The following is a 12058-nucleotide window of genomic DNA, read 5'->3' as shown; positions in this document are numbered from 1 at the left end:
CAATCAATTATTTACGAGTTGTTTACATACCGTTTGACGTGTATTGACTCATGGGAAGACGTACTAACACACGAATTGGTGACGTCACAAAATGCATGACCTTTAATCGAGGCATTTTGGTTCTCCAAGGTAAGACATTATCATTAACTTGAAAATACCCGCTCAGAGCTACCATGAAAAACGGAAATTAGACAAACTGAAAATATCAACTTGAACAATCTGATTAAAATAAGATCCTGGTTTGCCCAATGTTTTTAATTTCGCTTTTTTCGCTGATAAGTAAAATAATTAGCGGTGATGTTCGCACCTGAGATATCGTATCTTAGAATTGGGGTTAGGGTTTACGCAAGCGGCTAACACCATATTGGCGGTAATGTATACCCAAACGTGGGTCGGTGTAGGTAAGGTCTACGGAACAGTAAACACCAAATTGGAGAAAATATAGACAAACGAGTCTTGCCATTAAGCTTAGAGTCGGACCAGATAAGGTTTACAAAAGCGACAAACGGATTGCAGAAAATGTTTGGAGCACCAGTTGTAAACCAACGTGTCTTTAAGGTCAGGTCAAGCGACAAATACCAAATTGGCTGTATTGTCTGAACTGGTGAATGAATGAATGAATGATATGAATTCTTTCCGATATATGTTATTCCTATTGTGATTTGGTCTTCGAAGCCTGTGACCATGTTGTATGGTCGATGCACTATCTCCAGGATTGATACTCGAGGGGGGGCAAGGGGGTAGCTGGTACAGTTTTACGGGAAATAAAAAGGGCTTTTTACAATTTACAAGGAAAAAAAGACATTTTTACAGTTTACAGTGAAAATTGAATTTTTCAGTGAATTGTGTCATCTAGTCATTTTAGAGTTTCGAAAATGTAAATTCCCTGGATTATTCTTTACGACTTTTTTTATTTGGATGTAAATTCTTGTACGTACCGAGAAAAATTACACATTTTTACAGTGTACGAAAACAATATTTGATTGATTATGTTGTACGTCTAGCCCGTGATTACAGAATTACGGAATTTATTTTTTCAATTTACGTTGTACGAACAAAAAAAATATTGCAATTACATTGAACGAAAATTACCCCCCCCCCCCCAACCAAAAATGATGTCGAAACATTTAGAAGGTGTTCACACTCCAATAGTGGGTCACTTCACAGTCAATCTGTCCGAAATCAGGCAATAATAGTTTGCGTTCCGCCGACCATGCATTCGTCCACTTTAAGTCCTTTGCTTTGGCCGATATCATTCGAACGTAACGCAAACTCCATGAATGGTGGCTTACATATAAACGTCCGTTTTGGTCATAACTGTTTCTCGGAGATGAACTGAGAGCAGTTTAATTTCAAACTTTTTATCATGTTCATATTACATTGTATATATTTTGAGCTGACCGCCATTTGTCTAAATGTGTGATTAAAATTGCTACATTTTGCCCGTCACACTGAACTGAACATTTGAGATCGACTCTCCGTAAAACCAGACGGGGACTGTGCATTGACTAATGCATGTTCACCAAAATGTATGCCTGAGTACTCGGCGATTTTTTTAAGGTAACGAGAACTCCAGGCGCCCTCTAGTTGCCTAGAAGTCTTTATCTTCTAGTTCCCCCTAAATTGTATTACTTTGGGTATTTTATGATGTTTCTGGTTATCCCCCAACATTTTTTATTATTTATAAATAAAACCCAGTTGGTAGTATTCATGCAGGTTATATGAATTAGATTAACTGATATTTTTCGAGTAGAGCGCCACCATTTTGTAAATTACAATTAAGCACTAAAGATACAGTGTGGGTAATGTACCTACTTTGTTTAGCAGTATTCGTAGAGTATGAATCACTTCATAGATCAGATTGTATCACGTTTAAAAAGGTTGACATTTTGCTTGCTTATGCCGAGTTTTCTTGTATCGTATTTTGATAAATCTTTTCTGTAATAACGATTATAGAAAATATGAACTAAAAACAAGTCCACGTAATGTCATTATTGAATGTAAATATATCATTTTAAAATTAAAATTATATCGATTTAATGTCATGTTAACTTACCATACAGCTTAGCAAAACGTCCAAATAACACAGTGATTCAATTTCCCTTCGGGGAAATCGACGTTTGCCAGTTCCCTTGTTGACATTCATACGTACAGTGAAGAATAGGCGATAGTTTGGTATTTGTGAATGAAAACAAAGTCTCTATTTAATCATAGACCTGAAAAGTCTTTTAAGGTCTATGATTTAATCTATTGAAATAAACTGATGCGTAGTACATAGCTATTATAATAATATGATATATTTAAACAATAATGAATCAACAAAGAACCACAATGGACGAGAAGAGGAGTCTATGATATGGTATCTAGAGGAGGGGGGCAAGGGGGTAGCTGGTACAGGTTACAGGTTATAAAAAATATATTTTGCGTTTTTACAGGAAATAAAAAGGAAAGTTCCATTTACAGTCAAAAAATGTTTTTTTTTTTTACACTTTACAGATAATTTTTAAAGCAAATTCCTAATTACATTTCACATGTTTATAATATACTTGATAATTTGAGTTTAAGAATCAAAATTGGAAATTGTGTCGAATTACGACATTTAATGTTGAAAATGCTTTATACGCTTACAAAAATAAGACAAATAAAATAGCTGATTACATTTTACACCTTGTGTGTGTCAGCGAATTTACGTTTTTTTTATATTTAAATTACATTATTACGAAAATAAAAACAATTTATTACAGCTTACGAAAATACCTCTTGCCGACCCTCTCTAGACCCTTATCTGAATACAACTTGAATATGACGCTGTCACAGTGGGGGATTCATTAGTGATGCTATGAATCATTAAATTATGGAGGAGGGATAATTTTATTGCGTATATATTTGTGGTAAAGGAACATTTTCTAAATTAACTGAAATTTCGAGGAGTTATGTCCATTTTAAAATAGCGTTCGATATCTCCACTCTTAGTCACACTGTCAGGTTTAACACTCGGGTCATGTTTATATGCACCATGGAGACGATGACGTTGGTCGATGGTGTCCACCCTAATTCTGATCAATTCGCCGTCGTACATTGTGGCAACTGATGATGGTTCAATATCCAACGAACCCAGGCCAAGTATAGAATCCACCCAGGGGTTCACTTGTATTATCTATATAAAACCACCCCTCGAAACAAATTTTCAAGAAAAAACCCACGCCTTCAAACAAAGGAAAACCTACCTCTTAAAGTTTTTGTTTTGCAATGGCAGTTATCATGGCAAAATGTGCCATCGTCCGCCTGCACGGTGTTGTTTCGTTCGGACATTCTTCTTTTTACAACCCCGTGCTCATTAGATCTACAAATTTACATCCACTTTTTAACATGTGTGAATTGACTACGGTTACTGATAACCGTGGATTGACAATGACATTTTTTTTATTTTGAATTCTACCCTATCACTATGATCATCAGCGAAACATGCCAAGATAATAAGCTATTCAGTAATCTGTTTGTATTACGCAACAGTGGGTACAGGCCACCACTCTGAAAGTCTGTTACTCAAATTGTTTAGTTCTAACCTTCGCACCTATTGTATATAAGACCGCCGCCATATTGGATATGGGAAATTACCTATCATGCATTTCCACGAATCAAACTGATGTATTTTGGCAATCCGAGACTTCGATCCCATGGTGCGCAAATTGTTGCGCACAAGTGGGTACCAGAATTTTAGTTCTGGTAACGAACATCCACGTCTATCTGTAAAATCTGTCTTTATTTACATATTTTAATCGGGCTCACTGTCAACAAATTTGGTCTTTAGCTATCGTAGTTTAAAAAAATGTTACAATATAACCTCCGCACCGTACGCAGTTTTACGATCTTTTGAATAAGTACCTATGACAGGAATTCCATGTATATGCATTTCACGGACCATGCCAATTGGTGTGTCAGTTTCTGGGTACTGGTATTTCGTGTTATTATTAGTTAGTTAGTTAATTAATTAGTTATTGTTTAGTTAATTTATCCTGTTACCTATACAGACTGACTAAACAAAATTGTCATCGACTGCATGAGAACATGTGTTATTTTATAAGTTAAACAGTGCAGGTTGTCGCGTTCAAGCATAAATTATTAAAATAATTACCGACGTTAATGTTATTGATTTGTACTATCTTTTATAACATATTAGTTTTTGTTACAGATTATGTCAGTTGATATGAACTCATCAGTTTAAACAACGTTTTTGAGATGATCATGTTCCCAATAACTATTAAATGCAATAAATAAGTGATAAGCGTTTTTATAAGTATACATTATTAGACTACGATTTTACTTATTTTGTTAACTTGAAGAACAAGATCAATGTGAAGCATTTCTAGGACGAAAATGCTACTATCAAAATACTAGAATTCTTGATTGACAACGTAGTTCTCGAGTTTTAAGGGCATATTATTGAACAACTAAATTAGCTTTCTAGTGCAAACATTATTGCTATCTGCTGACTGATTATTATTAAAAAAATGCTGATGTGTATATTGTCACGCACTTAGTCACGGTGATTACCTTCCAAAGGTACATCCAAATAAACTTAAGAACTTAGAAAAACAATTGGAAGTGTCAGACATGTGTTGTACAGGGAAATTACATGACAACAGACATATGGTATATATATGTATATATTTTTATGCAATAAATGGGGAAGACAGACAGATTTAATACTTGTACCTCAGGGTATATGGAATGGAAGAGAACACATCCTGCTCATCAAATATAGATTTACATATACCAAGTTAAAATTATGAAGTTGTCTTTTTAGGGAAATTATACTATACAATTATTAAGAGTAAAATATAATACGATGACGTAGCTTGTGTTTAACATAATTCTTGTGGCCTTTGACGTTTTTTGCGGTTCGGGGGTCGCTGGTACAGACGTACACGTGGTCGTGAATTGGACACTCCCATCATGAAGGTCATGCATACTAGAAGGAAAACGTGTGATTCGATCTTCTAACACTTCATCAGTTGTTCCAGTCACACGAATAGAAAAAGGTACATCAATAACATCCACATCTTGCAAGAAGAAATTAAAGCTTTGTCTAGGGAGATCGATCCAGGTGTCTTGTCCATCTGGCTTTATGGCAATAGACTTAATCGGTACACGATGATCGACAATTTGAATTGCAAACCACCATTTTGTACTACCATCTTTAAATTTGTATTTGATGTTTCCATCAACAACACATTCTACCACTTTCCATTCTATATCTATTCTTCCATCTTCGAGACTACCCAGTTGAGTAAATGCATCTGTGCTTAGATCTATATCACCCTCTGGACAACCGCCACATAGGTCAATTATTTGGATGAAAATCGTGTCACCCTGTGGTCCAGTTACTTCAACACATTCACCGCATGCCTAGAATCAATCATAAAATTGTCTTAAAGGGCGGCGGTCGTCGCGCAGCGCGTGTTCGAATTCCATGTGAACAAACACTGTCATTGTACACACGTTGTGTACGTCGCTATGAGTCCCATACCGAACAGGACGCGGCGACCATGCACCACCCTATAATAAAATACAGATGATGGTAATACTAGACGTTCTCCCGGTGATTCCATTAAAAAAATGAATAGTTACATGTTATTAGTGTCGCTACAAAATACTGCAGTATGTTTTCCGTACAATTGTCATGCATTCATAAAATGAACGTCGCCATTTGATTGGTTGAACTGTTGATGAGCTGAGTACCAATCAATATGTTCATCTGTTTGACTAGATTGTGAGACAGCATTTTAAATTTCAACGCTGAACTCAACGAGCAAGTACTTTTACTTAGAGCAATATGAATATGATGATGAATATTTTGTAAGTTGAAAAGTTACTACAAAATTGCCGGCAACTGGTGGACGTAATAAGCAACTTTTACCTGCCATATTCCAAAAGATATAACCGTATTTAATCACACACATCAGCTGGGGTTTGTGATAGACTACGGTTTTCATTACACAAATTAAAATCTGCTGGAGATAGGTATTGGAATCGGACTGTACTATAGCGTAGCGGCAGCGATAATTTGTGATGTAAGTTAGGGGGTAAAAATGAAAAACATACATCATCATATTCTAATGCAAATAAGGGTTTCTGAATGTTTTGTTACATTACACACAGCATTTAAAAAACAAATATTATACATGAAAAGCCGACAAATGAATCAAGACAAAAAAATGATATACTGTAAACAAGGCGACCGCTGATACTCCATACTGTTTACAAAAATGAAGGTCCATCAAGTACCACATATATATCTGTTGTGCTACCAGGTGTCCGAAACAGGGAAGGGCGCAGTATCCCTGATTACAAGACGCTGTATGCGTGTATGAGTAACCCCGACAGAGGGACTGTGGCGTAACGAAGGCAGACGACAGAGGCCATTGGGCAGTCTTCCCTCCCGGTCTTCCCTACCATGAATCCAAAATCCCGTGGACTAGTCACATGTATTTTTTGACTCAAACTATACTAATGTATGTCATAAACATATACGTGATAATGACAAGTCAGTAAATCTACAAAGTGTTGTAGAAATGACACCACTCATAATTTTTGTGTCACAGATCATATTTGGTAATTATGTCAAGTGATAATTATGAATGAATGTTACAGTTTTACTTTATCTGTATTTGTGATTTTAGTAGCTTCAAGGCTGATGAGTTATTTCGAGTTGACAGTATATATATGGTCTACACGCTCTACAGTATCTTAGATGTTACGTCATGTAAACGTCATAAGATAGACTAGATGAAACACAGACACATTCATTCAATTGACTCCGTTCGGTATTTGTCTTTCCAGTTTTGATTTTACCTGAGATTCGTCCCATAATGCAGCTGTCATTGCTCCGATCATTAGGTCACCGCCAGTATTAATCATACAGGCTCCACTTCCAGCTGCCGCGGTGGCCGCACCATAGTAGAAGGTAGCTTCTCCGGAATATGTGCGTTCATCGATTGTACAGTCATGGCTATCAGGGTCACCATTATCGTCAGTATCTTCTTCAGTTGGAACGAATCTTGTTGCCGGTCTGGTGGTTGTTACCCCTGAGTAGAAAGTGTATACTGTTACCATCACGAGGTTTAATACCACGACCCAAATCCTTCAAATACGCCGTTCCTTGATATTGCGCCCTCTAGCGGTGGATTTGTCAACACCATTATTTCTGTCCGTTCGTCTGTGTAATCGTTCGTCATTTAGAAAATACAAAATCTCTAAAAAACTGAATCTGAATCAACCAACTGTTTTTTACATCGATTAAAGTACGAGTATGTCACAGGGGCACTTCGTCGATAGAGGACGTACATAGTGAATGTTGCTGCTTATATTAAAATTTGCATAATCTCTGACAATATTTGTGTTTCTATAAACTTCTAATGAATGGGAATATTTCACTAAATAAAATATCAACTCACGTGTCATGCCATCGTCTCTTGGCGTCACCTGTTCATCGAAACCGCTACAGTTTCCAAACTGTCCAGTACCCTCAATCAGTTCATTACTTTGAATAGCATCGATGTTATCCGTCACAACATAGCCGTTAACCGACGTCAACCTCAACTCAAAAGGTGCTTCAATTGTAGAGATAGAAGTTGGTTTCAGGAAGTAATTATAGCTACTCCGTTCCAGGTCAATCCATGTGTTAGTTCCCTGTTGTATTAGTTCCATTGTAGCCACAGGATATTTATGATTGACAGCCTGTATTCCAAACCACCATTTTGAACTTCCGGCATGGAACTAGAAATGAAATCAATCCATAGAATGAAATAGGGTGTGTATGGGAGTACAGTTATACTTTTACATTATCCTCAGGGGCGGACATCCGGGCATTTTCACCGCCTGGCAACCCTCGCGGTGAAAACAAAGGCCAAAAACTCACAGAAAACGGTACTTTACGATGGTTGATGAGACTCCCCTGAACAGTGTGACAAGATTAGCCCTACATGTGTAACATATATAAATTTGGTTGTTCAGGATTACTTCAAAGTTGAGTTTGTGTTGTTTTCTCGAATTTTCATCGGCTCGACCGGCGTTCCACAGCAACGCGCACAGAGCCCATAGAAATGCATGTACAGTGGTGCGCGTCTTAGCAACGTGGAACGTCTTGTGACGTTGCTCCGCCCCCGGGGATACGACGCACGTATGACAAAAATGAACTCATCATCCACATGTCAAGGGAAGCTGAGTGGTTTATTCTTTTATAAGTGATAATCTCTTTTAAGGAATAACTGTTGAATTTGTTTTTAATTCATATATTCATTCGTTTAACTTTGATCAAATAAATAAATTAAAATTCATTCTAACGCAAAATTAACTCAGATTACCTCTTTAATTTATTTTATTTGCGTGTGTATTATATGCAGCATGAGTCATGATGTCATGTCTTCGTTTGTATGGGATATGTCACTCATATATTCTCCTGTTCATTTTAACAGAACATTGATTCACCAATGTTATAAGTTGTATGTGGTATATAGCAATATTCACATTTTCAAATGATACTAATAGGAAATTAGTACGACCCCGTTCTTATCTTAGAGAAAACTAGAAAAGAAATATATGATATAGAAAAAATTTTATCTGTTCGAGGTTGTTGGTCAGGCAAAATAGTTGACAGTTGACAGCAAAAAATAAAAACCATTATATATATATATATATATATATATATATATATATATATATATATATATATATATATATATATATATATATATATATATATATATATATATATATATATATATATATATATATATATATATATATATATATATATATATATATATATATATATATGAGATTTCTTGTATGACATCTTCAGTTTGTTTCAAAAATTATGCTAAAAAAGCGGTGCAATCCCGGGACTGGGTTATTCGACTGGCTGACAGTACTATGATATCTACCCACCTTATAATTGATATTTCCTTCTACGTCACAGGGTACAACTTTCCAGGTAACGTCAATCGCCCCGTACCTCGCATCAGATTCGAGGATCTCGAAAGATTCCTGACTTAAATTTAAACCATTTTCTTCACACCCACACATGTCTATGACGCTGACCACAACGCTATTCCCCTGAGGTCCAGTGACCTCAATACATTCCCCGCAAACCTGTATGATGAGCACGATAATAACATAGATGAGCTTAATGATATTCTCTGAACAGTCACTAGATTGATGGTGTCACATTTGATAATAATTGCACGTGTTACCTAGAGCAGAATTCATTTCATATTTTCGTAGAAGTAAGATGCAATTTCTACTGGGCGTCGTCAACAAGTTAGTTTAGGAAAAATTAGCTTATTACATTAGCAGCGTTTTATATCTGTCCGCCAATCAACGTCGCGTCATGGTCACCCACTGACCGCGGAATAAAAATCAAGACCGTTGTGGGGAGGACTCACGAAAGAATAGAACGATGACCAGGATAGATAATAGCATGGAGGGCCTACTCAATAAATTACGTCACTGCACTTGGATTGACTTGAGCTCTTTAAGTCACTATAACTGTATGTATCTCTTGGAATGAACATTGGTATCATTCAATACATGAACTCAATAGCGACGAAGCTTTTCTCTGATGTAAATAAGTGTATCAAACTAAAACTGGGGACCGTAACCTGACAGTCGTGGGGTCTGATGCCGTTCGACCGGTGAGGGCGTCACTCACGCCTTTTGTTGTAAATTCGGTCAAGTTATTCTATTTATGGCTTCTACATAGAAGCTATGTTTACAAAGTCGTGTATGCGGTGGGTAAAGTCCTTCGGGTTTTTTTTTCACTTCAGATATGGTGAACAATAAAGATTCTCTGTTGTAAATGGGCGGAATGGACAGGCTAATCGCAAATATTTACCGTTGTATTCGTATTCTGTATAACAAATTCGATGACCAAAGTACATACCGTAAAAAGTAGCGGTGTGTTGGATCAGGGAGCTGTCATTACATCTCCCTGGTTGGATGAATGTGAATAACGAACTAGATGACCTCCATTCATCGAGTAGGTGCGCGGAAGAAGAAAATGGCACCCAAACTTCGAGCTTTAGACATATATTTACAAGTTTTTATTTTTGGCGACATCGTCGATTTGAAAATGAATGTGCTCACGATGTCCATAGAAATCGTAAGCATGGAGCGTAGAGAGCAATGTAATTGGTCGTGTTTTGACGGAAAGAAGTTCTGCAACAATATATTTTTGTTTTGCATAAAGTAAAACCATATCGCAAAGGTCAACTTTTGTGATGTTAACTATCTATATATAGTAGCAAGTCAACGTACGGTCATCAACTTGAATACATGTCGGGACGTGATAAACATGTCTATTACGCAAATTTACACATTGTTACGTTCAGTTCAGAATGATGGGTTTCTTGTGTTTATTCCTCTGGGATTTAGTCAATCTAATCGACGGCCAATTTACGATTTCAGCATTGCAGTTCTCTCATTTTCTCTAAACCAGCTCGGACTGAAGTTACAGTTAGTGGTTTTTGATTTCACAAATAAGGCACCCACTACAATCAGCCTAGTTCGTTACCGTTTTGTTCACTTGATACTGGTATTCTAACGCTATTGTTGTTAAAAATTCGGTCAAGTTATTCTATTTATCAGTTCTTTATATATATGTTTACATAGTAGTGCACGCTGTAAGTATTTCCCTAGGACATTTTCTCCACTTCATCTATGGTGAACAAAGAAGATCGTCCGATGCAATTGAACGGAATGGACAGGCTAATCGCAAATGTTGTCATTCAGTATAACTAATTCGATGACTAACGTACGTACACGCCCAAGTTAACAGAGTCGATGCACTGGGTGAACGAGAATAATTTTTGTGATTTTCAAAAGAAGTACTTGCTGATTTCTGATTTCAGTAATACATGTATTTTGTCCGAGTGTACAAGCACCTGTAGCCTCATTCCTAAGTAACAAGCAAGTAACGCACGTTTCGCGCATACAAGCAAATCCGCCCACACTTACATTGAAAAAAAAATGACAACGGTGATACGTATTTAATTACTCTTACGCGGATCCGTGTTAATCGACACCGTTGAACAAAACAAAGTTTTGCCATTTGGGGTTTTCACACTCAACGACGTGTTCTTTCAGAGACAGACATGAGTAGCTTTCTCGCATTTTAAGAGGTGTATCGGGCTCCGATTAACGAATGTGAATCACGAAGATGAACTGCAGTACTTATTTATAATATCGAGATCGGTTATTCGCGTACGTGTATGTAGATCAAAATCACACATGGAATCACTTACTTGCGAATTCTCGTAATTTGCACCAGCCATCCCGGCAACCATCGGGTCGTCCGAAGCAAGCATACAAGCCCCATTGCCAGCCATGGCAGGTGCCGCGTGGAAATAAGTTGCCCGTCCCTGGAACGGTCCATCAAGTTCACACGTAGGCTCTGCAACGCTCACGGCGGCCAGGGACATAATCACTACCACCAGAAACATGTTTACGAATGTGTCAACTCACAGTGGCTACTTCGATGGAGTCAGTTTGGAGCATAGTAAGAGATACCTTTGTTTAGTATAGGTTATAAAATGACACGCCCTTTATACATGGTTTTGAATTCACGAGCGCGGAGCGCCCTCCAATAATAAAATGTTGCCTTAGATTAACCAATCATGTGTGTTCTTTTGACGATCTCCTGTCAATCAAGATCAGCTGACAAAGCCATGTTCTAGTTGACTTCTCTGTAGTTCTAACATCAGATCGTCGGATTCACGATTTACATTCTCTGTACAAATTTAGAGAAGTTAGTTAGAACATGGCTTTGTCAGCTGATCTTGATTGACTGTACCGCGCAAAACAAAAATAAATTTGAATACATTTTTGCCATGTTGGAAGCCGGTTATAAAATGACACGGCTTTATAGAATAGAATAGAATAGAATAGAATAGAATAGAATAGAATAGATTTATTTCACCAGAAAAAAGAGACAATTGTACAGGGAACTTTATCTGAATGAATATTAAATATATATATTTTTTCTGGTGGGGACCAGAGA

General features: G+C 37.0%; 1 protein-coding gene across 1 annotated transcript; it reads right to left on the bottom strand.

The window, feature by feature from the left end:
* Nucleotides 1-4651: 4651 nt before the first annotated feature.
* LOC102809119 (uncharacterized) lies at nt 4652-11501 on the bottom strand. The gene is made up of 6 exons (XM_085501359.1): nt 11304-11501; nt 8950-9153; nt 7500-7779; nt 7057-7060; nt 6856-7012; nt 4652-5409 (listed from the first exon to the last, which is right to left on the bottom strand). Exons 1-6 carry the CDS (start codon nt 11499-11501, stop codon nt 4813-4815), a joined length of 1440 nt encoding a protein of 479 aa, XP_085357485.1. The 3' UTR covers nt 4652-4812.
* Nucleotides 11502-12058: the final 557 nt, after the last annotated feature.

This window comes from Saccoglossus kowalevskii, chromosome 7, assembly GCF_978046115.1.
Source record: "Saccoglossus kowalevskii chromosome 7, keSacKowa6.1, whole genome shotgun sequence".
NCBI lineage: Eukaryota > Metazoa > Hemichordata > Enteropneusta > Harrimaniidae > Saccoglossus > Saccoglossus kowalevskii.
The sequence above is the reverse complement of the archived record's forward strand: the minus strand, read 5'-3'. Positions and strand labels throughout refer to the sequence as shown.